This window comes from Arvicola amphibius, chromosome 9, assembly GCF_903992535.2.
Source record: "Arvicola amphibius chromosome 9, mArvAmp1.2, whole genome shotgun sequence".
Classification (NCBI taxonomy): domain Eukaryota; kingdom Metazoa; phylum Chordata; class Mammalia; order Rodentia; family Cricetidae; genus Arvicola; species Arvicola amphibius.
In genome coordinates this window covers 2,671,036-2,698,453 of record NC_052055.2, presented here as the reverse complement: position 1 = coordinate 2,698,453, position 27,418 = coordinate 2,671,036, and the positions used below count along the sequence as shown (strand labels likewise).

The 27,418-nt window shown below is 46.6% G+C and overlaps 3 protein-coding genes and 1 non-coding gene across 5 annotated transcripts in view; 1 reads left to right on the top strand and 3 right to left on the bottom strand.

The window, feature by feature from the left end:
* Positions 1 to 2,189, bottom strand: part of Spag1 (sperm associated antigen 1) — a 44,979-nt gene extending 42,790 nt beyond the window's left edge. For both annotated transcript variants that reach the window (XM_038343532.1, XM_038343534.1), the window contains exons 1-2: positions 2,050 to 2,189; positions 325 to 484 (exon numbers count right to left, since the gene is read on the bottom strand). In XM_038343532.1, coding sequence (XP_038199460.1) covers positions 325 to 484; positions 2,050 to 2,189 — 300 coding nt within the window. The remainder of the gene's footprint in view (positions 1 to 324; positions 485 to 2,049) is intronic.
* A 4,529-nt stretch (positions 2,190 to 6,718) lies between these two features.
* Positions 6,719 to 9,985, bottom strand: Polr2k (RNA polymerase II, I and III subunit K). The gene is made up of 4 exons (XM_038342864.2): positions 9,896 to 9,985; positions 9,151 to 9,220; positions 8,006 to 8,098; positions 6,719 to 6,958 (listed from the first exon to the last, which is right to left on the bottom strand). The coding sequence occupies exons 2-4, from the start codon at positions 9,209 to 9,211 to the stop codon at positions 6,936 to 6,938; spliced, it is 177 nt and encodes a 58-aa protein (XP_038198792.1). The 5' UTR covers positions 9,212 to 9,220; positions 9,896 to 9,985; the 3' UTR covers positions 6,719 to 6,935.
* Positions 9,986 to 11,587: 1,602 nt separating this feature from the next.
* On the bottom strand, positions 11,588 to 11,744 carry LOC119824132. The gene has a single exon (XR_005287062.1). It is a non-coding gene; the product is annotated as a U1 spliceosomal RNA (small nuclear RNA).
* Positions 11,745 to 16,679: 4,935 nt separating this feature from the next.
* Fbxo43 (F-box protein 43) lies at positions 16,680 to 26,480 on the top strand. Its single transcript, XM_038344160.1, has 5 exons — positions 16,680 to 16,767; positions 18,280 to 19,708; positions 21,810 to 21,912; positions 25,933 to 26,136; positions 26,232 to 26,480. The coding sequence occupies exons 1-5, from the start codon at positions 16,680 to 16,682 to the stop codon at positions 26,478 to 26,480; spliced, it is 2,073 nt and encodes a 690-aa protein (XP_038200088.1).
* The last annotated feature ends 938 nt before the right edge of the window (positions 26,481 to 27,418 follow it).

The window sequence follows — 27,418 nt, the reverse complement described above, 5'->3', positions numbered from 1 at the left end:
CCACATGGTGGCTCACAACCACCTACAATGAGATCTGGTGCCCTCTTCTGACCTGCAGGTGTACACGCAGGCAGAACACTGTATACATAATAAATAAGTAAATCTTAAAAAAAAAAAAAAAAGATATAGATGGTGACTGGATTGTGGTTGGACCTGATACAGAAATTTAGATTAAATTCACAAACACACAACTCACAATGCTTGACTAGAATTGAGAAGTCGCCACTACTTTCTAAGTAGTCTCTTCTAAAAGCCGTTCACTGACCAGCAAGAAGGCTAGGATCTCAGGGATACACACACTGCCCAAACCGGTCCTCACTCTACCTTTATGTCGCTGTCAATCCTTTCCCATTCCTCGGCTGTGAAGCTGGCCGCTGTCGCTGCAGGCTTATCTTTCCTTAGAGCTCGACTCTTGGGAGCCAAGCCGGTGAGGCGCTTCTCACAAAATTCCGTGAGTTCAGGGTAGTAGCCTTCTTCGCCCGACCTTAGAAAGCAGTTAGAATCTTAGGTTAGCACCTTATTTAGAGTTCCTCTAGACTGCTGGCTGGCAGACTGGGTTTCCCGGGACCCCCGGGTTCTTTGCTCTCAATGGCTGTGCAAGGCTGACGTTGGCTCTCGTACCAGTGAATCAAGGGCGTATGTCCCCGTAGTGAGGACGCCACAGAAACAGCCTACATCACAAGCACCAAAGGTTGATACAGGGGCTGGAGAGAGGGCTTGGCAGTTAAGAGCTCTGGCTGCTCTTCCAGAGGGTGAGTTTTACTCCTCCACGGCATCTCACAACTTCCGGCACTCCCGGTCCAGGTTAGCTCATGCCCTCCACCCTCTTCTGACCTCCGTGGCCGCTGTATCCACACAGGGCATAGACATGCGTGCAGGCATGCCACCCACAGGCATAAAAATACATTGCACAAAGCAGTTTCAAAACATACTGGAAGTTCAATACGAGAAAAAAGCTGGGAGATAGCATGGGCCTCCTTTCCAAGGAGTTTCTGTTTAAAAAACAGGGTCTCATACAGCCCAGACTGTGTGGTTGAGAATAACCATGAATTTCTAATCCTTCTGGGCTCACACTCCTAGTGCTGGAATTGCAAGCATTTGACACCAAATTCCCCTGATGTGAATCAAACCCAGGGCCTCAGGAATACTAGACAAGCATTCTGAAACATCCCAAGCCCTTGTCACTTTTTTTTAATGTATGAGGAGAAAATGGCAGAGAAATGGCTTGGACAAAACACCCCTAAAATGAACCACTCAAGAAACAGAGTTACTTCCCTAGAAAGCTAATGAAGTTCTAGTGCCTCTCTGGCCTCCTTGGGCATTGGCGTACATGTGGTGCAGACATACATACAAGATAAAAATAAATAAATCTGATTTTTGAAGGAAAGAGGGTCAGAGAAAATAAAAGCAAGGACTATTAAAGAGCCAAGCATTGCAACTATGTCCTGGAAAGGCAGGGGGCTCATGATCCACAATGTTCTCCAAATCAAATCTCACAGGAAACCCAAACAGGGTTTGGTTGGCAGCCCACGGGGCGGTAGTTCTTGACATAGATTCTGAATCCCACATAACAATTGGTTGCATTGTTACCAGCACATTTTCCTTCTCAGGCTTCAGGTGTAGAATGGCTGGGAATGAGGCCCTTAACCCTGCATTTTTAACAGCCACACCTGGGATACATGCATGCAGTTGACAACAGCACCGTGGGGCTCTGGTAACTTCCTGTTTCAGTCTCCCCATCGTCTTCCATGACCAGGCAGCAGTGAGTCACCCTGTGTCCTCACACCTTCCCCAGCAGCTGCGTTTGCCACTGCTTTACCTCTTCTTGGACAACAGAGAGGACATAAGAGTACCCCCTTGGATCCAAACCACCGACGTCCCATATAGAAGTCCATGCAACCAGAACCCTCCAGAACCACAGTCTAAAACCAATATGGAACCCATGCACTAACCTCAATATTTGAAAAGTCTCTAATACCTCACAACAGAAAGCAACGGCATAATTAAAACTGCCACACTGAAGCATGAGATTAATTTTTAAATGCTTACCTCAACACACAAAGAATTTTTTCCAGGTGTTTCACATCTGAACATTTTTCAATATACTTGAAATCCAAATGCTCGACAGGAATTTTAAATGTCTTTGTTGTTCCAAAGCCCCACAATGATGGGCAATCCTTAGCAGTCATGACTGAAACACAGTATATGAAAAATGATGTATGTATAATAATTAGCTCAATTTGGGTAGCAGGGATCGCCGAGTGCTCCCAGAGGAAAAGGGGTGGATGTGTTTCGAAGCCCTCTCTGAGAACAGTTAACCTTAGCTGAGTCCAGCTATCCCTTAGGAGTGTGCCATCCCAGTCTTCCCCTTAAACACGGCCGGAACGGAATGGCAGAGTGGGTTTTGGTGCATCAACTACGCTTCATTTTAAAATGTCAAACCTGAGACTTTCTTGGTGAGCTAGAGCTATGTTCCTGACATGGAATGAAGCTGTCACCGACGTGGAGCAAGGGCTCCTTGACCCCTACCGCACAGACAATTAACAGAGCCTCCAGCCACAAAGTCACATGTTTTAACAGCGTGACATGTGACAGTCACAGATTCTAAGCTTTGTGTGGGGCTGGAGAGCTGGGCCAGTGGCTAAGAGCAGAGGATCTGGCTTTGAGTCCCAACACCTACAGCAGGCTCACGGCAGCTCCTTCTGAATGACCCCAACACCTACAGCAGGCTCACGGCAGCTCCTTCTGAATGACCCCAACACCTACAGCAGGCTCACGGCAGCTCCTTCTGAATGACCCCAACACCTACAGCAGGCTCACGGCAGCTCCTTCTGAATGACCCCAACACCTACACCAGGCTCACGGCAGCTCCTTCTGAATGACCCCAACACCTACACCAGGCTCACGGCAGCTCCTTCTGAATGACCCCAACACCTACAGCAGGCTCACGGCAGCTCCTTCTGAATGACCCCAACATCTACACCAGGCTCACAGCAGCTCCTTCTGAATGACCCCAACACCTACACCAGGCTCACAGCAACTCCTTCTGAATGATCTGGAGCTCTTGTCTGGCCTCCGTGAGACACAAACATGCAGCACAACATCTACATTCATAAAATAAGAGTTTATTTTAAAAATAAAACCTATTCAGTGCTTTTCTCAAACTTAAAAATCTAAATAAGAAAAAAAATAAGGCAGGGCCAGGTGTGGTGGCACGTGCCTTTAATCCCAGCATTGGGAGCAGGTGGATCTCTAGGAGTTCTAGGCTAGCAAGGTCTTAGAAGAGTTCTAGGCCTGCCAAGGCTACCCTGTCTCAGAGTAAATAAACAAATAAGTAAACAAATAAATGGCATTCAATACTTGAAAAACTTTCAAATTTACAAAATATGTCTGTCATAATAACTTTACACTAACATAGATGGGGGGGGGGGAATAAAAACCAAAGCAGCTTGCTTTCTGTTGCTGTGACAAACCCCATGGCCAAAAGCAAGTTGGGAAGGAAAGGAATTTATTTCATTTTACAGCTTACAGTTCCACACTAAGGATGAGTCAGGACAGGAACTCATGCCGGGACCTGGAGGCAGGAACTAGAGCAGGGGCCATGGAGGATGGCCGCTTCCTGGCTTGCTCCCATGGCTCCAGTTCAGCAACCTTTCCTATACCTCTCAGGACCACCCACAGTGGGTTAGGCCTCCAACATCAATCAGTAATCAAGAAAATATCCCACAGACTTGCCAATCTGATGAAGGCAATTTCTTAATTCCAATTCTCTCTTCATAGATGACCCCAGTTTTTGCCAAGTTGACAAAAACAAACAAGCAAACAAAAAACCAACAACTAACCAGCACAGACAGCATAAATAACAATCTTCTGTAGCAACAGTTTAGTTCATGCCGTGCAATAAAAAGCCCAACAATCAAGATTCACAAGCTTCTTCAAATTCTGCTGAAGTAGCTTTCTTTTTTCTTTCTTTCCTTTTTTTTTTTTTTTGGTGTAGAATCCTTAAACCTGTGTGCAAATAAAAATGTGATCTTTTCAGCCAGGTGGTGGTGGCACACACCTTTAATCCCTGAGAAGGAGGCAGAGGTAGGCGATTCTCTGTGAGTTCGAGGCCAGCCTGGTCTATAGAGCTAGTTCCAGACAGCCAACGCTGTTACACAGAGAAACCCTGTCTCGAAAAATCAAAAGAAAAAAGATTACTGCATGTTAGCTGGGAGTGGCCCACTTGGGAGGGCCAGGAGTTCAAGACCACCCTCAGCTACATAACTAACATAGCCAGGCTGAGCTCCACGAGATTCTGTATATCTATTATATAACTCAACTTTAATCCTCAACTCCCAAAGGGTGGTTTATGTATTCTCCCCATACTTCTTTGCAATCTTAGTCTCTAATGCTTGGTCTTGGCTGGTTTAAATTTATTCTCCATCATTCTGCTCCACATCCACTTCCCATATTTCCTAATCAGCGCATTAGTAATAACTCCTGTGTGCAAGCTGCAGCGTTTCGTGGTAATCCTAGTAACGGGGAAACCCAGCTTCTCCCACCGAGGAGGCTGGGCTCCCTCTGCTGCCAGAAACGGAAACTGGCGTCCCTCAGCCATGGCAACCGTTTCCAGGACCCACAGTCTCCCGGCTTGTCTCCCCGCTTGGGAGTGGGAACCGTCTGGGACGCCCGGGAGCTCGTTCTACAGCCAACCTGCAAGCGTCTGTGTCGGGAGTCGTTCCCAAGGCTTGGACTGTGGTCCCCAGGGCTGAAGCAGTTGGCTGTCCCAGGGACTTCAATGCGGCGACGCGGCCCCAACTTCCACCACCGTGCGAACCGCAGAATCTGAAAAGTTCCAATCCTTCCCAGACCGGAAAGGACGTTCATCCGACAGCACGCTCTAGCCAGTGCGAGCGTGCCTGTGCGGTCCCCGCTTCGCGTCCGCCCCAGGATGCTCACCTGGATCTCACCCTATGCCCAGCTAGCGACGGAGTGGGGGCAGGTGCTCAACGCAGCTGGGCGGAGGCTAAGCCCTCCGCCGGCCATTGGCTATCCCGGCTGTCCACCTGCTGATTGGCCAGCTTCTGCCCTCACCAAGACCCTCCTTTGGTTTAGTGTTTCGTAGTGAATTAAAATGTTTCTGTTTTACTCGAGCAAGGCACCCAACCCACTGTGTGCTGGAGATACAAATATGATTAGGCATAAGCAATTCAAATGAACGAAACACGAGATATCATTTTTTGGAGAAATTTACTTCCATTTTAAATACATTTCAGACTCGTTAAAACAGATGAAGGAAGCAGCTGGCGTGCGCCCAGAATTCCGTGCATTCTCCTCCTCTTTGTTTAAGGATAGGCAAGTCTGGGGCAGGGGACACAGCGGGCATGAAGAATGAACGATAAAGAACGACACTCACACTCTTAATTTACACAGCATGTTTATAGATGAAGACTCAAGCGTTAGGGTAATCCTTGGGTCGCTTCACCAAATTTGTTGTGGAAATATCATAAGCTCCATGTGTTGCAAAGAATGTCACACCTCATTCCAGCCATGATGTGAGTCTCAAGCAACCACCTGAACTTCCACGTCATAGATTTCCAGCGGAGAAAGAAACTAACAACCTGGAGAATGGCTCTCATTCCGTGGAGTTTATCATTTTCTTTCCACATTCAATGCTTTCTTTTGACTATGTACGATCTATGCTGTATTGAAACCGGTCAAAACAATCTGAAAAAACATGGTGGGCAGGTAAAAAAGTACCAGTCCTCACAGAATAAGTCCAAAGATGGATAGCAAAGGCCATTCTACTTACTGAACTTAAACAGAAAAGGTATTTAAAGCTGGGCCGGATGGTGTAGGCCTGAATTCCCAGCTAATCAGAAGACTGAGGCAGGATTGTCAAGACCAGGCGACAAGCCCAGCCCATTTAGTGAGACACAAAGTGGAATAATGATGGCTGGAGACAGAACTCTACGCTAGCAGTCTCGTAAGCCTCAAACCAGCTATGTAATCAAAGACAACCTTAAACTCCTGCTAAACCCTCCTGCCTCCACCTCCCAAGCACAGGCATCAGAGGGATCAGAGATCTCCACAGCACCCAGCTCTAAGAACCTCTTTTGTGGTCTGAGGGCTATGTGTTCCTGTGTAAGCGAGCAGAGCTTTCAAAAACATGATTTCAGAGTGTACGTATGGGTCTTTGTAGGGTGTGAGATACCCAGACGGCAGTGTCAGATGCCCTGGACGGGAGTAACGGCTGTTGGGGGATAAATATCGATGCTGGGAACAGCCGGGGCCTCTGCAAACACAAACAAGTGCCTCAACTCCTGAGTCAGCACTCTGGCCCAGACACCTCTTTTATCCTATTTGCTTCAAATGTTTCATACTAATTTTGACTTTTTCCAGTTTTCAGGACAGCAAGTACAATGGTGCTCTGGACAGCTTACAGTTGCAAACAAAGTAGAGTGGTTTCCAAGGCGCTCATTTCTCAGACCTTTAGAAAACGGTCTAAAACACTGCACTTCAGGTTTTCCTAATGCATTTTATTTATTTTCTGTGTGTGCACATACACACATGCTCAAGTCCTGGTGTGCATGTGGAGGTCAGAGGGCAGACAGGCTTCAAAAGTTAGTCTTCTTCCCACCATGTGGGCTCCAGGGCCTGAACTCAAGTCCCCTGGGTAGGTGGAAGCAGCAGCTCGATGGCCTGAAACTTGACTCTTTAAAAGACTGAATGAAAGTGAGGTTTGGGGAAACAACTTTAATCTTGTGTGAGAGATTATAGGCACAATAAATTAAAAGTCATATGCTAAACCAAAACTTCCTTTATACAAAGTATTAAAATACAATCACATATCTAAAGTGAAGCCATAGGTACACAGTTGTAGTTGTAAAGCTACACAGAGAAGCATCAGTGGGGCAAATGTTTGAACGAAGACACTCCTGAATTCCAAGTTTTCACCGAGCATCGAAAACTACCACTGTTGAACCGAGTTAAGGATTTTAAACAGTACTTAAAATTATGCAATACTAAGGCTTCCAAGTCACCACCTCTGCACCAAGCTTGCTATTTAATATAAAATGAACAAAAGAATGAACTTCACTATAGCCACCAGAGAGTACCTAAAAAATAAAGTACAGCACTTCCACTTCCATTAGTTCGTGTTCCACGACACAGAAGATAACTTAAAAACACTAACGCCCTCGAGGGTGAACTTTTAAGAGTCTGTGCCAGCTACAATGAAATAATTTGCTTTCAATATTGGACTATTGTAGGCCTCACCGTCTTCCACTAGGTTATCAACTTCTTCCAGACTTCAGATCACCCATAAACTGACAATCAAGAATGACTATTTCTAAAAACAAACAATTCCTAAAAAATAAAAATATTTATATATTCAAGCTTTTGAATTACTTAGAGCCCATAATGAATGGCACATGAAAATGCTAATCATGTTTACTTTAAGAAATAAAAAAAAAATCTACAGTTATCCACTGGGTTTTTAAAAACATATTTATTTACACTTACTTTATGCATATGAGCGCTTCTGCATGCATGCATGCATATGTGTGCGCCGTTTGGGTCCCTTGTACAGGTGGAGGTCAGAGAAAGGGATCAGACCCCTGGAACTGGAGTTACAATTGGTCACAGCAATCTTGTTGGTGGTGGAAACAGAACCAGACCCTTTGGAAGAACAGCCAATGCCCTTACCTGCTGACCCATCTCTCTAAACCTTGTTGGGTTATTTGAGACCAAGTAGCTCACCAAGTAGCTCTAGCTGACCTAGAACTCACAAAGGTCTGCCTGTCTGTGTCCCCTAAGTTTGGGGAAAAAGAAACCCTATTAAAATAATCAACTGATATACCTCCTTTGGAGCCCCCCATGTTCTCAGTTCTCACTCATCCTTTATAAACCCATGCTCTCAAAAAAAATAATCCAAGTTATTACTTCTGTCAGAACTTAGTCTTTATCAACCCAAATAGTATTATTTCCTCTTTACATTTAGCAAGCATAGTCAAAAGGATACATCTTTTAGTCCTTTTCTTGTACATTATTCTGTATCCACATTCTCTGCATCTGATTGGATCTCTGGATTTTATTTCATTTTCAGTGTGACACTCTAGGAAATAAAACACGTTTATTCAATGCCTGAAAGAGAAACACTACAGGGAAGCAAATATAACCACAGATGTCACCAGGAGCAATTCAAAGCGCTAAAGCAGCCGTGTGCATGTCTGTGACTGAACAGACCAAGGAGAGAAGGGAGTTGTCAGCGGTGTGCCCTTTCCTGATGAAAAGACATTTTTTTTAATTTAATGTAATCTTTTTAAATAGTATTTTTTTAAAAAAAAAAAAAAGACTTATTTATTATGTAGACAGTGTTCTGGGGCACAAGATCTCATTACAGACGGTTGTGAGCCATCATGTGGTTGCTGGGAATTGAACCTAGGACCCCCGGAAGAGTAGTCAGTCCTCTTAACCTCTGAGCCACCCCTCCAGCATCCCCCCTTTCTCCCCCCTTTTTTATTTTACATATGAATCCCAGTTCCCTCTCCCTTCTCTCCTCCCACCCCACTCACCATCCATTCCTCCGGGAGGGCGAGGCCTCCCATGGGGAGTCAACATAGTCTGTCACATCACTTGTGACAGGATCAAGGCCCTCCTCCCTGTATCTAGGCTGAGAAAGGTATTCCTACATAAAGAATGGGCTCCAAAAAGTCAGATCACGCAGTGGGAATAAATACTGGTTTCATGGCCAGCGCCCCACAAACTGCCCAAGCTCCATTACTGTCGTCCACATTAAGAGGGCCTCATTCAGTCCTATGCAGGTTCCCCAGATGTCAGTTCAGAGTCCGTGAACTCCCACTAGCTCGGGTCATTTGTTTCTGTGGGTTTCCCCACCATGGGAAAAGACGGAATCTTTTTTTTTTTTTTTTTTGGTTTTTCGAGACAGGGTTTCTCTATGGCTTTGGAGCCTGTCCTGGAACTAGCTCTTGTAGACCAGGCTGGTCTCGAACTCACAGAGATCCGCCTGCCTCTGCCTCCCGAGTGCTGGGATTAAAGGCATGTGCCACCGCCCGGCTAAAGTGCTAGCTCCACTTTATAACTTAAATATCAGTACTCAGGTAAGGAAAGTTTAAGTAAAATGGCTTGCTTAAACGTTAATCTTACCTCCACAAATATATATCATCGGCTGCTGCTTTGGGGGTTGGACGTCTTTCTGGGTATCCATTGTTAGTGCCTGAAATCAGAGTCAAAGACTGAATTAACGGAGCCTTTGCACAGAACCAACCTGGTCCCGTTTTCCCAGAAGCTAAACAAGTTTCTGATTCCTGGGATGAAGAGAAAAACTCGTGAGTAGAATGTTTGTCCAGAATACAGAGGCTTGAGAATCAAACCCCAGTATTCAGGAGGAGGGAAAATCGTAATCCCTTATTTGTTCTTGCCCCACAAACTGTGGGCTGGGTCTGAGGGCTGAGACACCCTCTCAACAACATTACACACATTATAAGTGTTTACTACACTCCCTAAGATCCTAGAGGGTATACTCTCTACACGCGGACAAACTGAGGCTAAACACAGGTCTGTGTGCCCAACATCACCCCACTACTGAGAAGCAAAACGATTCAGACCTGAGCTGGGAGCAGCGACTCCACCAACGCCTCTGCCAACACTAACTCCACCGGGGATCCTCTCATTAACCATTTATCGACGTATTTGGTATCTGAGAGAATCTCCGCTCTGTAACTCAGGGTGTCGGTGGAAGGCGGCATTCCCCTGCCTCTGCTTCCCAACGCTCAGGCGGCAGGGGCGAGCCTCCTCTCCCGGCCACCCCGGAACTTTCTAAGACCAAGCGTCTCTCCGGCTTTTGCCCCCCAAGATCCACTTCCCAAATCCTCAGCCGACGGTCTCTTACCTCGGCAGCTCAAACAAGCTCTGTGCACGCAAAACCTTTCCCGGGTCCTCGGAAGCCGTCACTACCAGTGTCTTCTCGGTAACTTCCGGCACCGTCTCGCCAGCTTCCGGCGCTGCCTTATGACGCGCTGGAGCCCCGCGCCGTGTCGCAGTGCCGTGCGCGGGTATTCCGAAACCTGTAGTGTTTCGCTCCTGTTTGATTTCCGTGGGTTTTGTTTGTTTGTGTTTGCCCCTCTCCCCGGCAGACGAACCATTTCCGCTGCTCGGCAGTCGCAGGTGCGTGCTTCTCCAAGGGCCGTGGAGCAGGAGCCCGGACAGGCGCTGTGGAATCCTGAAGGAGCCCATTGCTCGGGTCAACACGACCCGGTGAGCCCGCCGGTAATCCTCACGAGTTCAAGACGCTGCTGCACTGCGGGTTTCAAATTGTTCAGTATCTATGCGGCTGGGTTTTGTTTTGTCCGTTTTGTTCTTCAATTTCCAGCTCTCCCCCAGGCTCCTGTCACCCCTCTTTCCCACTCTGTTTTGGGGAGGGCAAAGATAGCGAAAGAGGAGGTCTGAGGCATGGTGTTCTGTGCTGCCCAGGCTGGCCTGAAACCCGCGCGGTCCTCTACCTTTGCCTCCTCGGTGCAAACCACAGCTCCTGTCATCTCCCTCCCTTTTTGAAGGAAAGGCTTTCAGACGGGCAGCGCCATCAATTATTCCCACCCTTCGGTGGCTTTAGCTTTTCTAGTTGTATCCTCCCTCCTGTGTTTGTTCACACAAGAAAGGTAGAGAGTGTGTGTGCTCTCCAAGATCAAAAGTTTAATTCAGTCAAACACACATGTTGAGTTCGGGTCATTTACATTCATTCCGTTCTTGTACGTCCGTCATTTATATTAAATAACGGTGGCGAAAGCAACGTTATTAAAACAGTTGTCAATTATTAAAAACTAAAGAGACAGGTTCTCTCCGAAGACAAATCCATCCATAGTAGTTCACACTGGTGCTACTTCCCGACCCTGCGCTCTGTCGGCATCACCGTGGAACACACCCCACAAATGCTAGCCACCCCGTTTTCAATGACGACGTTAACTGAGCATTCACCAAGTGCCAGAAATCACTGCTCACTCCCTCCTAGTGAAGGTGGCTGCCCTGCCATCCTGAGGCCTTTAACCCTTTGTGTTACGATGAAACAAGACGCCATTCCCTCAAACCTCTGAATTTCTTTTATACTTGATAATAGCATTTTCTGCGCAGCTTGAATGTTGAGGTCATTGGGGGAAAAACTCATGGCATTTTATTGAACGAGCCCCAAAAGGAAATTAGATCTGGTGGGAAACAAGTAAGTAGAATTCTATCATGGGAGCCTGAGCCAAGAAAAGGAAGCAAAGAAGCAAGAGTGTGGTAGATAAAGGTATAACAGGGACAGCAACTTGCTGTATAGGCAAGAATGACTTTGTACTTCCAACCTTCTGTCTCCACCTCCCATGTTCTGGGGAATAAAGGGGCTGCCATGCCTGGTTCTGGTGAGTTCATTTTTCTTCACTTGTAATAAAATGTCTCCTGAAATATAAGTAAATACGTGTCTTTAAATTTGAAAAATGGCAAAACAGTGGTCATTTGGATATTTTTAGCCATAAGTCAAAATTCTTCCTCTTTTGAATTGGGGTGGAGAAGTTAATAAGTAGATTACACCCTTTCTTTTCAAAGGAGAGTATGAACGAAATCCACAACTACTATAAATTAGGCAGTTGGGTTTCCCACATTTGGGGAAATCGCTGGTATCAGCACATTTAGAATGCAGTGTATAAGCCTCACCCCTGGGGAAACCATCTTCATGACTGTTAACAACTCCTCTGCCAGATAAGTTTGTCTAGAGTTTCTGTTGTGAAGAAATACCACAAGCACAGCAACGCTTATAAAAGAAAACACTTAATTGGGGTAGATTACAGTTCAGAGGATTCGTCCCTTATGTGTGTGACATAGTGCTGGAGAAGGAGCTAAGAGTCCAATAGGAAGGGAACTGTGACCCTGGGTATGGCTTGAGCATATATGAGACCTCCAAGACCACCTCCACAGTGACACACTTCCTCCAGCAAGGCCACACCTCCTAATAGTGTCATTCCCAACGAGCTTATGGGGGCCATAACAGTCAAGCTATAACATCATTGCATTTGTTTGCGGTGGGGGGTGGGGGGCGCTCATGTATCCTAAACTGACTTCACTTCTACCCAGCTGATGACCTTGAGTTTACAGTCCTCCTGCCTCCACCTTCCAGATGCTGAGATTCCACCTGTGCTGCCACCATGCTGGTGTATGTTGGGTTCAGTCAGGGCTTCATGCATGCAAGGCAAGCACCCCACCAACTGAACTCCATCCCCCACTCCAAATAACTGACTTTTAGAAGAGGATGGAGGGTCAGGGCTGCCGAGGGGAGGAGTGTCGTGACAGGATGAAATGACTGTAGCAAAGACTCATTTGAAGAGACGGGAGAGTACCACTGACTGTACGTGGGAGTGTGGGGCGCATCAGTCAAGTGCCATGTGTCACAAGTTCATCAGGTACCTCCCCCCTCAGCCTACTCCCTTGTCCCCCCCATGCTGTCGATTCTGCCGACCGAGCGTGTTGGTCCAGGTTGTTCCTCCCCCCACTAGCTGTCTTCCAGAGCAACACAGTAGCTCTCTGCTGCCTCCTTGCCGCCTCCACCCTCTACACCCATTTGTCTCATGCTGTGCATTGCCCACAGGATAAACCTTGGAGTCCTAACATCCATCCACAACTCCTGAGACCCTATAGGGCCCCTACTTCTTACGAGCTCTTCTCCTGCCCTTTCAGCCACTAGACCATGGTTCCCAGCTGGGATATTACATCGTCATCATCATCATTTCTCAATATGTGGCTCCAGCTGTCCTGGAACTCATTATATAGATCAAGCTGGCCTCAAATTCACAAGAAATCTACCTGTGCCTGCCTCTACCTCCCAAATGCTGGGGCTAAAAGTGTGTGCCACCACTCCTGGTTATAAATTGGTTTTTAAGAAAGGAATGTGTTTTTGATTTTTAGATTTTAAAAAACTACCGAGGGAGGATCAGTAACCACTTTCGTTAGAGCCACATCTCCACAGTGTCAGAAACCAAAAAACAAAAACAAGATATTACATCATTTCAGACGGCATGTGCGGCTGGCAATAAAGCCCAGTCTGTCTCTCTCTCTCTCTCTCTCTCTCTCTCTCTCTCTCTCTCTCTCTCTCTCTCTCTCTCTCTCTGTCAGGTCTGACTTTGTTGATGTTCATGTCACTTTCTTTGGAAGTGTCTTTCAGCTGATTGCAGGGACCACACTTGGCCTTGCTTTGGAGGTTCTGCATTCCTGGTTGTTCTCTGCTTCTCTGTTCTGTAGCCCCTGTCACTTGTTCAGAGTAGCTGTGGGTGAATAGTAGCTCATCTTCCGCAGGCTGGGTATCCAGGGGCCTAACTCCCTCAGTGGTCTTCTCGCTCAGCCTGAGACATGCCAGTCAGGTCACTGAGATTCCCAAGAGTCCCCAGACGAAAGGACCCTCTGTGATAGTCTGTAATGTGAGATTAACAGCTTCCTGCTCTTGCATGTTAAGTTTGGAATTGCCTGTTGTCTGCCTTTTAATTGCTATCCACCCATCAAAATCCACCTTACCTCGTGGTGCAAACAAGTCAGCCCTGCACTCTCTCCTTGAGGAGAGTTAGTTGGTTCTTTGGGCCACCCCATTACAGTACTGTCCTGTACTGTACCATTGTTACCAGTAGGGTGGCTGGCTCTTCTTGCTCTACCCAAATGGAAAGACCAGCCTGCCAAGTGCTGGCCTTTTCTCTCCAGACCTCAGCAACAGCAACAGCAGCAGCAGCAGCAGCAGCAGCAAGTGCTCCCCTCCAGTTCTGGCCATCCTGCAAGCCTTGTATAGCCTCACCCATTGCTCTTTGGCCCTTATGAAGCCAAGGGTACCAGGACCATCCATCAGCTCTACAAATGTTACCACTCTTGCTGAGGACTAGGAAGTCTGGTCTCCTTAGTTCCTGACAGGTGGCCAGTGAAACCAATTCTCGGGATACTTGCCTTAAAATCCTGTCAGATCTCTAGAGCTCCTTGGCCACCAGGGCCTGTGGCTTCTATTCTCTGACTCTACAGTCCTGGGTCCACTCAGCCTCTCATCCTCTCTAACCCCCACCCCTCATCCCTGCACCAGCTGCCCTCGGGAGCTCTTCAGCTGATCTTACTTCATGCCACTTCCTGTCAGCCTGCATCACTCAGGCTTAGCAGGTAAAGGTGTTTACTGCCAAGCCTAACAAATGGGGTTCAGTCCCTGGGACCCACACACGCAAAGGAAAGGCTCTGTCAGGTTTTACTATGACCGTCACATGCATGCACGCATGCATACACACACAATCTAAAAATTTTAAAAATAGATAAATATAAAATCAAAACAGGTCAAAGGACCTTTTTATGGTTTTTTGAGACAGGGTTTCTCTGTGTAGTCCTGGCTGTTCTGAAACTAGGTCTTGTAGACCAGGCTGGCCTTGAACTCACAGAGATCCACCTGCCTCTGTTTCCCAAGTACTGGGATTAAAGGTAAAAGGACTTTTATTGGAGCTGGCATTGCAAGAGCAGGGGAGGCATCGAAGCAGGGCATTTCCTAGGCAACTCCCCAAGTAAACCAAACCGCCTGCTCATATCGTTTAGAAGAGGGATGTGTACCTCAAGTAGAGTGCTGTCCTCTTAGACCCGCTCAAAGGCGTCTCTGCTGGGTCACTAGGGGACATGCCACTCCTCTGGCCTGAATGGGATGATTTTAGGGTCACTGGGAGGTCACTCAGGCTTGGGATAGCAAAAAATGCAGCAAAAACTGGAACCATGAGGCTGCCCCTGCAGAAACTGGAGCTTTAGTAGAGACGGTTGCAAAGATTTCTCAAGGAATCCGCGGACTGCTCAGAACACCTGGTGTGGCACAGACGTGGCTCTCTGTTCCCCTGCCAGTCCATTTGCTCACGGCAATCCGGCCAGCATGGGAGAGCAGAGCTGCTAATCAGAGAGCCCAGTTACCCACACCCCAGCATCTTTATTTACAGACCACGGACACGAAGAGTGACTACCACAGCACAATGATTTTAAACATCTTTAAATGTGTAACTGTGTGAGTATACACCATGTGTGGGCAGGTGCCTGAAGAGGCCAGCAAAGGGTGTCAGATCCCCTGGAGCGGCAGTTACAGGCAGCGGCAAGTACGACGTGGGTGCCGGAAACCAAACCCGGGTCCTTCGGCAGAGCAGCAAGTGCTCTTAACAGCTGAGCCCTCCAATCTCACCTGAGCTTTAGCAATGGTTACCACCTGCCCAGAGCCCTAAGGAGGGAGGGTCTCTTCTGTTCTACACACAAGCCTCATTAACAAGCTGTGGCCTATTCATCTTGAGTTTAAGTTTATAAATACGACACCTATTTTTACGACACCTAAGGGGCATCCAGGCAGAGAGCATCCTCAGAGAAGAGGGGCGTAGCAGCCGCTGCCAGTGGCTTAAAGGTGGCAGCCGAGGCTCTGAATGAGAACTCTGCTACCCTGGGCATGGTGAAGCACCAAGGTCTCATGGATGTGGACCTAGGAAGAGAGGTCCCCAAAGCAAAGCAGCTAGAAGCTACCCTGGGTGACAGGTCTGTGTCTGGCCTCCCTTCTGCACTCAGGGAATGGTGAGTGAAAACCAGGCATTGGATGCTTCTGATCCCCAAAGTGGAATGTCTAAAAACTGAACACAGTCTCTCTTATGTATTCATAACTTTTGGTTGGTAGCTTTGTAGCCCAGGCTGGCCTAAAACTGGGTATGAATATAGAGCCGGCCTCTCTGGGAATCTTGCTGTGTCTGCCTCCTGATTGTAGAGACAGTAGTGTGTGCCTCACGACTTGTTTATTTTTATTTTTATTTTTTTTCCATTTACAAGATCTATGTTTGTTCGTTGCAGAAACAAGGTCGAAAATATAAAAGAACTATTTTAAAAAAATCATTAGCACATGCCTATAATCCCAGCGAAAGGAGGGGGCAGAGTGAGGAGGATCACGAGTTCAAGTCCAACCTGGACTACACCTGCCACTGTCTCAAAACAAATACAAAAGCAAAGAATGGGGGGGGGGGGATGTTGTAATCTTGCTGGATTTGGTGGGGCACCCCTGTAATCCTAGCATTTGAGAGATGAAAGCAGAAGGAGTAGGAGTTCCAGGGCAGCCATGACTACCTAGCAAGTTAAGTTCGAGGCCAGTGCCTCTCTCTCACCCCCAAATCAAATGGTGTGACTACTCGCCTTTACCATCCAAAGGCAGTTCGGCTGGCAGGCTGCTTTGACACCGAACGTCATGAGAAACATTTTCAGGGACGACCCCTAGTACAGCAGGGTTTCTAACAGACGCTCCCCCAGGGCGCACGGAGCGATGCTGGGAGGGGCGAGCGCTGCGGCAGGGCGGGGCGGCGACGGTGGAGCGGGCGGGCAGCTGGACCGAGGGAGGCAGGGCCGGCGTCCACGGGGCGGGGCAGGGGGGCTCAGGTGCGCTCGCCCTCCGCCCCGCTCGCCCGGGTGACGACCGTTAGCCCCGCCCGCAGCAGACGGTGCGGCTCAGGCCTGGAACCGGGGAGGCCCCCACGTCCAGGACTAGCGGAGGAAGGCCGGGGAGCGCGGCTGCGGCCGGGCGGAGACGTCCCCAGCGACCTGACTTTCCCCGCCGTAGCGCTGTCGGGGCGTCGCTGCGCTGCCCGGCTGATCTGTTCAGGTTTTTCTCTTTAAGGGGGTTGTACCTCGGCATGAACTTTAGAGGCAAAGATGAGAGACTTAGTTATTTGGAAGCCTACCTGACTTTGACAAGTCTTAAGAACTCTAGGTTGACTGATGGTAAGGCATTACACTTGAATGAACGAGGGCGTCTACTTTTAACTAAGTAGTTCTCTGACCTATTGGACGTCTTTATTTGTAAATGTGAGTTCTGAGCCCTTTATCAGGACCCGTTTTTTATTTTTTTTAATTTTTAAGTGAACATCAGTCAACTGTTGGGTCAGTACAATAAGCCAGGCGACCTGTGGTTACGTGGATATTTTCAAACTTTTGAAGTAGGAATTTTGGGGTACAGGAAAGATGAGGATGACGACAGCCGACCAAAGCCTGTGGTTTTTCGGGGAGAGAGCGCCTATAAGGGCTTCCCACTCTTTCCAACGGTTTCGGCTTCATTTCCAAATCGTAGGCTGGCGAGGCACCTAGTGGTGAAGTAGCAGAATAGTTACGTCTTAGAACCCACATGGACACAAGCACCCGATCCAACTTCACCAAATTGATTGAACTTAATATTGAGAGAAAAGGACTTATGAGATGAAACATAATTCATTAATATTTAGAAGGCATAAATTGTTTTAAAGTATAATGCAGTTTGTTGAAAGCAAGGTTTAATTGTCTTGACCTCCTGGGCATATGTAGAATTTAGCAGTGATCATGAGGGATCTGGGTCAAAACTGCCAAAAATAGAGCAGAAGTTTAAAAATTACTTTGTTCTGCAAAAATGATCCTCTAATATTGTGTTTATCATAGAAATTTTTGTAATACTAATTTTTTTACTCATATGCCCAAGCTATGTAGCACAGATCCCCAAATCTCCATGGTATAAAGAAAGAACTGACTCCCACAAGTTCCTCTCTCTACTTCCACAATGGGCTATGACATGTTTGCATGTCTGTCACACACACCCACAGATAAAGAATAAGAATATTTCAAGAGCCAGGCGGTGGTGACACACCCCTTTAATCCCCGTGCTCTAGAGGCGGAGGTAGGTGTATGTCTTTGAGTTTGAGGTACCTGGTCTATAAGGTGAGTTCCAAAACAGTTAGATAGAGCTGTTACACAGAGAAGCCTTGTCTCAGGGAAAACAAAACAAGCAAGAATATTTCAATAAAATATTTGCATGGTGCGTTGCCTACAGTTGTCAAGTAATCAGGATATTTGCCTTCTGGTTTTATAGCAAGGTGCTGTTTTTTAAAAAAATATTTATTTATTTATTATGTATACAATATTCTGTCTGTGTGTATGCCTGCAGGCCAGAAGAGGGCACCAGACCCCATTACAGATGGTTGTGAGCCACCATGTGGTTGCTGGGAATTGAACTCAGGATCTTTGGTTTGGAACAGCAGGCAATGCTCTTAACCTCTGAGCCATCTCTTCAGCCCCACAAGGTGCTGTTTTAATTAGGAAATATGTGGTGGTATATTATGGGGGTTTGCTTTTTAAGTAACTTCTGAAAAAATTGTTATATATAATTTCCCGTTCTCTATATTTAACACAAATAATATATTTTGGCATAAGCTGTTTGGCTCATGATTGCAAAGGAAGAACAAACTTGTTTTTACTTTGTTAAAACAGAGAGCTCAAAGATGTCCCAAAGGTATTCAGTCAGCCATGGAGCAGGAAGCAAAGTGGACTCCCCTCCTGTCATTGTTAAGAGGTCCAGCCTCAGAGGTTTCTGTTCCACCTCTTCCTTTCAACACAGGGACTGCCATGAGTCGCCAGAGACCCGCAGCTCTCATAAGAAAGAAAAAGACCCAGTGTTATTCCAGGAGCATCTAGAAACTCCATGCCGAGGTTCCGCCAATCCTGCAGCATCTCCCACTCATAGAAAGAAATGTACATTCCCGAGGAAGGAGAATCGTGGGAGTCCGGAACTCTGCGAGACTCCTAAAGTCAGAAGGAAAACGTGCTCATTACGCAGGCGTCTCGACTTATCTTTCGCTCTTCTGAAAGGGGATTCGGATCCACAAAGCCGGTCTCTGGAAAGCAACGTAAGCCACGTTGTTAGCCTAGAAACGCGTTTCCCGGACAGCACTTCAGGTTTCCCAAAGCAGGACAACTTTAGCTCGTTAGTTACAGAGGATGGTACTTCCAGCAGTCAGAAGTTGAGGCTAAGGTTTTCTCAGCACAAGACTTCCACAGTTGATGATTCCACGGGAGAGTGTGGCTTATTCGGAGTGGAATGTCTGTCTCCAATTCAAGGCAATGATTTCCAAGGTTCTGTCACACACGACTTTAGTGACAGCAGTTTAAGTGTTAGTGATGAGAACACATGTCCTGACCTGGGCTCCTCTGGTAGCCAGACAACCTACGGAGCAGAGGTAGCCACGTATGGAACTCCAATAAGTAGTCTCATATCAAAAACTAGATTTAAGGAGAGCCAAACGCTTTTTTCTTCAGCAGAAGTGAGAGACAGTGTTTCAACACCCGGAGACAGTGGTTTTAGCTCCCTTACCTGGGATAAGTCAGAAGATTCCATTTCTGACCAAGAAGGCTCTTTGCAAGAACTGTTTCAGAAGGGGACTCCCAGAGTGGGGGACCTCGTAAAAAATCCAAAGCATCCTGGAAGGTTGAGGAGACTATCCACTCTCCGGGAGCAAGGCTCCCAGTCAGAGACGGAAGATGAAAAGCAGACGGTCACTGCCAACTCTGAAGCAAGAGTGGGTGCTGCTTCAGGCACCCCAGAGGGTCAGCAAGGCTCCAGTGAGAAGGTCGGGGATCGGGCTTTCAGCTTTAAGAACTTATCAAATACCCCTGCCCTGCAGTTAGTGCACGAGCTCTTTATGAAAAGCAAAAGGAAGAGATTCCAGCAGGAAGATGACCAGGCATTCTTGGAGGAAAGGGATGGGGGGGAAATAGACAGACTGCGGTGTGTTCTGGCCGGACTGATTGGCAAGAAGATGGGCATAGAACAGCTGGATATCTTGACAGAATTACAGTATCGAAATTTGAAGCATATTTTAACTATGGTTTTAGATTCCTTGACTTCAGAGAGTTTATTCAGGTAAGAAATAAAAGTTGCTCATGGAAGAAATGTTCATCATCTTTTAAACTGATGTTTGTTTTGTTGTTTTTCTGTCTTTGGTTGTATTACCTATATCAGAGGTTTGCTAAGTGACCTCCCTAGTAGAGATTGCTAAGTAATTCCTTCTATTTAAAAGCAAAAATAAAAGATGGATTTAATGGTATAGACCTGTAATCCCAGATAGTTGAGAAGCTGGGGCAGAAGGGTTACTCAGGTTCTGGTTCAGGGTCAGGGAAAGAAAAATCAAGATGGTGGTGGTGGTGGTGGTGGTGGTAGTGTATGTATGTAGAAGCCAGAAGTCAGTCCATAGTCTTCAATATTTCCTCATTGCTCTCTACCTTACTTTTTGAGACAAGGTCTCTTACTGAATGTGGAGATCACCAATTAGACTGGGCAAGATCCCAGGATCCTCCGGACTCCACCTCTGCACACTGGGATTACAAGTGTGTGCTAGGCCTTTTATGTGGCTGATGTGACCCAAGTGCAGGTCTGCTCACACAGCAAGCACTATGCCAACTGAGCCATCTCCTCCATCCCTCCTACCGTGTGTGTGCGCACGTGCGTGTGTGCTCGTGCATGCCATGACAGCCACGGAGGCCAGAGGACCATGTGTGTGTGTGTGTGTGTGTGTGTGTGTGTGCTCGTGCACGCCATGGCAGTCATGGAGGCCAGAGGACCACGTGTGTGTGTGTGTGTGCGTGCTCGTGCACACCATGACAGCACGGAGGCCAGAGGACCGTGTGTGTGTGTGTGTGTGTGTGTGTGTGTGTGTGTACTCATGCATGTCATGGCATTCACGGAGGCCAGAGGACCGTGTGTGTGTGTGTGTGTGTGTGTGCGCGCGCGCATGTTAGTGCATGCCATGGCACTCACGGAGGCCAGAGGACCACTTTGTGGAAGGACCTCTCTACTTCCACCTGTATGTGTGATCAGACTCAGGTTCTTAGGTTAGCATGGCACTCGCCGTTATCCACTGAGCCAACCTGTGGTTCCGGCTCCCCTTTTAATGGGTGACCTTCTCCCCACCTCCTTGAGAGGTAAAGCACACAGAAGGACTTAGAGAGGTGATGACTGACACCTGCAGAGTTGCCCGGGCCCTGGAGTGAGAGCCTTCTTTCTCAGTCTTCTGGTCTCTTTCCCTGACTGGCTAAATTAGGAAGAGAGAGAAGGCCAGATTAACATTTTTTTAACTAAGTGGCTGAAGCTGGTCTCTAGCTGCATCCGTCCTACCTAAGCTTTATGAATAAAACAGGGACACCCTCGGCAGCAGGGTCTCTTTAGCCTAGAAGCAGCAGCCTGTATCACTAAGGGCGCTATGCACAGTATTTGGCACTTATTGCTTCCAGTGTAGGATTCTTCTTAAGTTTATTTGGCCCAAAGTGACAGAGATTGGCTAGATACAGGAACAGAGGAAAGCTTCTCATACTAGATGATAATCATGTGCTGCATATTGGAATATTTATAATGGAATATCACATGACCCTAATATTCCAGCGGCCCATGTTTGCTTTATAATTTTTGCTGTTGCTGTATCCCAGCCTGGCCTTGCATTTGTGGCAGCCCTGCCTCATCTAGTCGAGTGCTTGGATTTCAGGTCTAAACCACCATCCATGGCCTGTATTGGCTTACAGGGCCACAGCGTGGTTCAGCAGGTAAGAGCACTAGCCACCAGTCCTGCTGGTCTGAGTTCAATCCCTGGGCCCTACATGCTGGAGAAGAGAACCAAATTTCACTGGTTGTCCTCTGACTGGACTCAAGAACCATGGCATGTATGTGCCTTCCCCTGCTCCCAATACCTACTACATAAATAAATGAATATATTTTTTTAAAAAAAAATAAAGGAACGTAAATGAAATGGCAATCTGTCAAGTTGCCACTAAGTGCTTAGTATTTTAATAGGAATTCTTTCATATGGGTAATGAATCTGAAACAATGAGTTGATCAAATCATATCATTATGTAATTTTAACCTTAAATTTCCTGTTTAAGATCTTTAAAATTATTTTTATTATTGGTTACCTTATAAAAAAAGTTTCAACCTTTGGAGAATATGCAGTAACAGCCTGACTTGTTTATTGTAGTGTTTGGAACGTCAGCAGAAACTGGCGTGAAATTGTGGCTCAGGATAAAAAGGCAAATGAGAGGCGGAAACTTTATGTCATACAGCTGAAATCAAATACTCAGGTAACGGGGATTCTGCCGGAAGTGACTCCGCGTTGCTGAGCGCCACGCTTGGCCTCTCTCATCTGGGAATCTTTCCCAATTATAGCAAGCATTCCCTGAGAAGTTCTCTTTTTCTAAACTACTTCCAGATTGTCCATAAAGTATGTCGGGGACCAGCTTCGACAAGGATACCACTTACCAGAGTAGGGGCATTGGGATTAGAAAAAATGTTAAGTAGGAAGAAGAGAGATAAGAAAGAGTCCCTGAAACACAGGCTAGAAATGGGAGCGCAGCCCGGCAAACGCTGAGTGCTGAGTCACGGGCATTTATTTTCCATATATTTTAATACCCCACACAACAGGGGAGAAGACAAGGCAGCTTTAACAGGACACAAAGGACAACTAGAGGAGTTGCTTGCTTCAAGGCAGGTGCACTGTCTGGCTTCCTAAAGGACTACATTTTTTTCCTTATACATTTTTTTCTTATTTTGAAGAAATTTCTTATTTTGAAGAAATTTCTTATTTTGAAGGAGCTAGCAGAGCTTCAAAACACAACAAACTTCAAAAGTACAACTGGATTCTAGGTTTCTAACAAAGCTCACCACCCTCCTTGCCCCGTCTGTGGACAGTGTCTGACTCTGTATTCCAGGCTTTCTTAAAACTCACTATGCAACCACGAAGGCCTCAAACTCATGGTAGTCCTCCATCTTTACCTCCCTGAGTGCTGGGATTACAGGTTTGAGATTCCACAGTAGGCCTCTGGTCTCTACTTCTATTTCTTGTATTTCTAGGTAATGCACTTGGAATGCTATTTTTTATTTTTTGAGTCAAGATTTCTCTGTGTAGTCCTGACTTTCCAGAAACTCATTCTGTAGTCCAGGCTGGCATTGAACTCAGAGATCTACCTGCCTCTGCCTCATGACTCCTGGGATTAAAAGTGTGTGCTAGCATGCCCGGACAATATTTGATATTTTATCTGGAAGGGATTCGGTTAGCTCTCCAGCCACTCAGCACCAGCACCGCTCCCCACCACCCTCTGGATCTCTCTCCTGTCTTATGACCATAACTACATCACCATTTATGGTGGATCAGACATGGGCACGACTCAGAGACCATGTGATGAGTCTTATGACATGTACCCTATTGTTAAACTTCTGTGTTCTCTTTTTTGAGAGGGTCTCACTGTGAAAGCCTAGAACTCTGTATGTAGACAAGGTTAACCTTAAACTTGTGGCAATCCTCCTGCCTCTGCCTCTTGAATGCTGGGATTATGGGTGTGTACTTAGTGTGTTTGTATGTGTGCATGCCTGTGTGTGCACATATGCATGTGTGCATATGTGTGTGCGCACACATGGAGGCCAGAGGCCAATGTCAGGTGTGCTCATCTGTTGCTCTCTACCTTACTTGGTGGCAGAGCTTCCCTCAGTGAACCTGGAGCTCAGCAGCTTGGCTTAGCTGGGCTCCTCCTAACTCGAGGGACCTGCTTGTCTCTGCCCGGCCAGGACTGGAGTTACAGGCATGAACCACTTTGGCCAGCTTCTGCATGAGTGTTGGGCAACCAAACTTAGCTGCCCATTCTTGCATGAACCCCTTCCTTGCTGAGCCGGCTCCCCAGACTGGGTTCCATGTAATTCACTTGGTCCCTCGTGCTGGCCTTGAACTCCTCAATCCTCCTGCTTCTGTCCCTCTAGTGCCAGGATTCCTGCATGTGCCACCACACATGCACATGTACCGTCTTACGTGTCTTCCTGTGGGACTTTCTCCCAGACTTAATGATTGCTAGTTCTATTGCTGCCTCTCTCTGTGTTTGTCTCTCCCAACCCCAGTGTGTCTCTACCTGTGTCTCTCCTCTTGGTGTTTTTCTCTACAGATTCTGGATTGATTTTCCTTTATTTGAAAAGACTGTGATCTCCTCTGTGCTTTCCATTCTGCCTTTCCTCCTTTTCCCCAGAGATGACCTTCCCAGACCCTGTGCCCTCCTGTTCCACAAGAGCCCGTAAATTTATGCCTGGCCTATCTTGATGTGCCTCTAGCTAAAACAGAAACATCTCAAAGCAAAGCTGTTTGGTGATTTTCCTCAGGTTGTACAGTGTCTCAGAAAGGTGCTAGGCTGGGAACATTCACTAGGAGCTGAGCCTCTTCTGTCCTCCATTGTTAGAGCAGTGTGGGTGCCCGCTGGACCAGGACCATTGCCTTTCCCCTGAGGCCTCATCTCTTCCTCACTGTGGAATGAACGACCCTTAGACAGCTCCATCTTCACAGAGGCAGGTGGTTCTCTGGGTACTGACCAGGCTGATGCACACAGCAAGTGTGAGGCCAGCAGGCCTACAGGCGAGAGAACTATGTCTTATAGACTGTCGGCAGGCATGAACACGTGTATAGACCGTCAGCAGGCATGAACACGTGTATAGACTGTCAGCAGGCATGAACATGTGCCTTTGCAGGTTGCTTTGTCTCTTAGACATTAAAAACAAAACCAGAAGAACTGCGGTCAATTCAACATCCCATAAATACTTGCTAACAGAATGGCTGCTGCTTCTCAGTTTGCTTCTGCTGACACATTAATTCATCTTGGGGTGCATGCGCACTGCACTCATCAGGGTCAGGGTCAGGGTCCAGCAGGTGTCCTTTCAGGGAGCTCTTGATTGGGCACTGTGGCCTATGCTACAAATAACAGAAATGTCATGAAGGCAGTCCGCCAGCAAGTTCAATGTACGCACCTGCATCTGAGCTCTAACTCCGACATCAATAACAGCCACTGCGTGTGTTCTAAAACCATCAGCCTTAACTTCTCATGACCCCCAACTGAATCCCCTACCCTTAGTCTACTGTCCTTCCTCATGTGTTAGTTCTCCTGCTGGGCCAATTCCAGCCCAGGAGACTCTCGAAAGAAGCAGCGCAATGTCAGCTGAGCTGTAAAGAAACTCATCCGTGTGTTCATCTCCATATTTGGTTCGTCCTTTTCCCATTGCAGCCCTAACACAGTACAAGACCGTACAGATTACTTATCGAACATGCCTTTTTCTAATTATTTTTCCAGTTTTATTGAGGTATACAATTGACAAAAGGACATTGGATACTTTTAAGGCAATTAGCACACTCCTTGACTGCACATTTGAGTAATGTGGGATCTCGTTCATACGAGAGATGCTTTTGCTCCTTATTTTAAAATATCGAGGCTGTGTAAGACAGCCATAAAAGTGAATCAGAACCAGATCTTTGCAAGTCAGCCACAGACACGGGGTTATGATGTCAGCTGTCCTCGAGTCTGTCCACCATGTGCTTCAGGTAAGAACGTGCAAAGATTCCACAGCAGGCTTTGAAAAGGTTCTCCCTGCTCCCCCAATTTACTAGTTTTTGATCTTGGTTTAAAAATGGACTGCAAACTATGGTTTGATTGGAACAGCTTTTCTCTTTGGTATTTCTGCTGTCGAGCCCAGAACTGAGCTGCTGTGGCCACACAGCCTGCAGACTGCCACAGTGCTATGACATCATCGGGTTCCTCAGTAATAGACAAATGGCTTAATGAAAAAGTAATTGATCATCTCCACAGAAAACCAAAATATATCCTTTTCAAAATATACATGATGAGAGAGAGAGAGAGAGAGAGAGAGAGAGAGAGAGAGAGAGTCAGTCCACGACCACCCTTGCCAAGGCTAGCACGGAGGTCAGGACAACTTTGGGACCCTGCTCTCGCCTTCCTTCCACCTTGCTGGTGCAGGAGCTCTCCTGTTCAGGCTCCTGGCCCTCTTCCCGTCTCTGCTTCCCCATCTCACTCGGAGGAGTGCACCACTACTTCAGGCTGTCAGGATTTCGTGGCTAGCACACTTACCCGCCGAACCATCTCCAAACCTGCTTTCTTTGACTTAAAAGTTAGGTGGGAAAAGATTGCCTGTCCCCAAACTCCACCACCCCCCAAAAGAGAAACGGTCCTGGTAAAGACCCTGGTGGTATAACCCACTCCTAGACACTGAACTCCAGGCCAGGCAGGACGCCGCCCTGACTTGAAGCACTTGCGGTGTTGATTCTGTCTTTGCTACAGGCGGCTGTGTTCCATGTTCAGGACGCTGCCACTCGGCTCCAGCTTCTCAGTCGCTCAGCTTTAAGACCGGTGCAGGCACAGGCACAGGCACCCAGTTCTCAGAACGAGCAGGCGCCAACTGTGTCCTCTTGGGGAGATGTTCTGACTCCTGTAGCGAGCTCTTCCCTCACCCACCTGAGGAGTAAACAGGACGAGTATGTTAAGGTGAGTATGGACCCTAAATTGTTCAAAATAAGAGTTTGGAATAAAGTGACCATCGGTGTCACTCTGGAAGACTGAGTGTCGTGCTTCCGCCGCAGGTTGCCAGCACGCTTTTCAGTGATGAAGCTTTAAAACCTTGCCCAAGGTGCCAGTCCCCCGCTAAGTATCAGCCGTATAAGAAAAGGGCTCTGTGCAGCCGTTTGGCCTGTGGCTTTGACTTTTGTGTGTTATGTCTGTGTGCTTATCATGGGTCTGAAGAATGTAGAAGGAGGCCGGCGAAGCCACGAAGTCGTAAAGATGTTCTCCCAGGGAGTGCCCAAAGCAAGCGGAATTTAAAACGGCTCTAAAGAGACTAAGGAAACAATCCCCCGTTGGCCCGTGTTCTGTCTGACTTAAAATTATGACTGTTTTGAACACATGCAAATCTTCCCGTTGATGATAGATGGTGATTATTTATTTTTCTGTTTTGTATATGTTACATTGTACACTATTGTATATTTTCTTTAAAGTGATGAGTTTGAGAGAGTTTTATTTTACTACATTATATCCCCACTTTCAATAACTTAATGTTTTAAATAAAGAATTTTCAGGGTTTTTACAGGTGTGTTTTACTGCTTCATGTATCTTTTTAAATTTGTGCATTTTGTAACTGTGTTGAAATCCTCAATTGTTTTTCTTTTAAAATAAATATTAGGCCAATGTACTTACAGGTTTAGAAAATGAGCTAATGGCTGAAATTAAATATAAATAAAATACTTTTAGAGGTTCCATCAAATGTAATCCATAATTTCAATCTTTCTCTTATTTGCTATTGTAGTAGACTTTTGGTTCAGTTAAATTTACTTAATAACTTAAGTGTCAATTATGGAGATGCTGTAGTTACTCATCCAATAAGTCACTCATACAGAATTTTATCAACAAACCCCTGTAAGTTATACATTTATAATTAAGTGCTTAAAATTCTGGAATTATAGTCACAGATTCTATCATTTTGTAAGATTTGGGCTAGGTGGAAAAGATGGGTTCTGAATGGGAAAATCTATGAAGCTATTGATAATAGACACTATAATTTATATGTGTTTATAATGTGTCTTTTTCCAAGAACAATTTCAGTGGCAAAAGAACTAAATTTTATTGTTGAAAAATTAGGATAAGAAAGGACCTTTTTTGTTTGTTTGTTACTTTGAGACAGGGTCTCACTGTGTAGCTCTGGCTGTCCTGGAAGTCACTCTGTAGACCAGGCTCACAGAGATCTGCCCGCCTCTGCCTCCTGAGTTCTGGGATT

Bases quoted from the DNA above. Each gene is read 5' to 3' on its own strand.
- Fbxo43 (XM_038344160.1), top strand. From the start codon at position 16,680: ATGAACTTTAGAGGCAAAGATGAGAGACTTAGTTATTTGGAAGCCTAC. The intron at 21,913-25,932 runs GTAACGGGGATT...TCTTTGCTACAG, and splicing joins AGCTGAAATCAAATACTCAG to GCGGCTGTGTTCCATGTTCA. The intron at 26,137-26,231 runs GTGAGTATGGAC...CTTCCGCCGCAG, and splicing joins AACAGGACGAGTATGTTAAG to GTTGCCAGCACGCTTTTCAG.
- Polr2k (XM_038342864.2), bottom strand. From the start codon at position 9,211: ATGGATACCCAGAAAGACGTCCAACCCCCAAAGCAGCAGCCGATGATA. The intron at 8,099-9,150 runs GTAAGATTAACG...TTTATTTCCTAG, and splicing joins GATGATATATATTTGTGGAG to AGTGTCACACTGAAAATGAA. The intron at 6,959-8,005 runs GTATCCTTTTGA...TCGGTTCAACAG, and splicing joins CAAGAAAAGGACTAAAAGAT to TGGTAGTTTTCGATGCTCGG.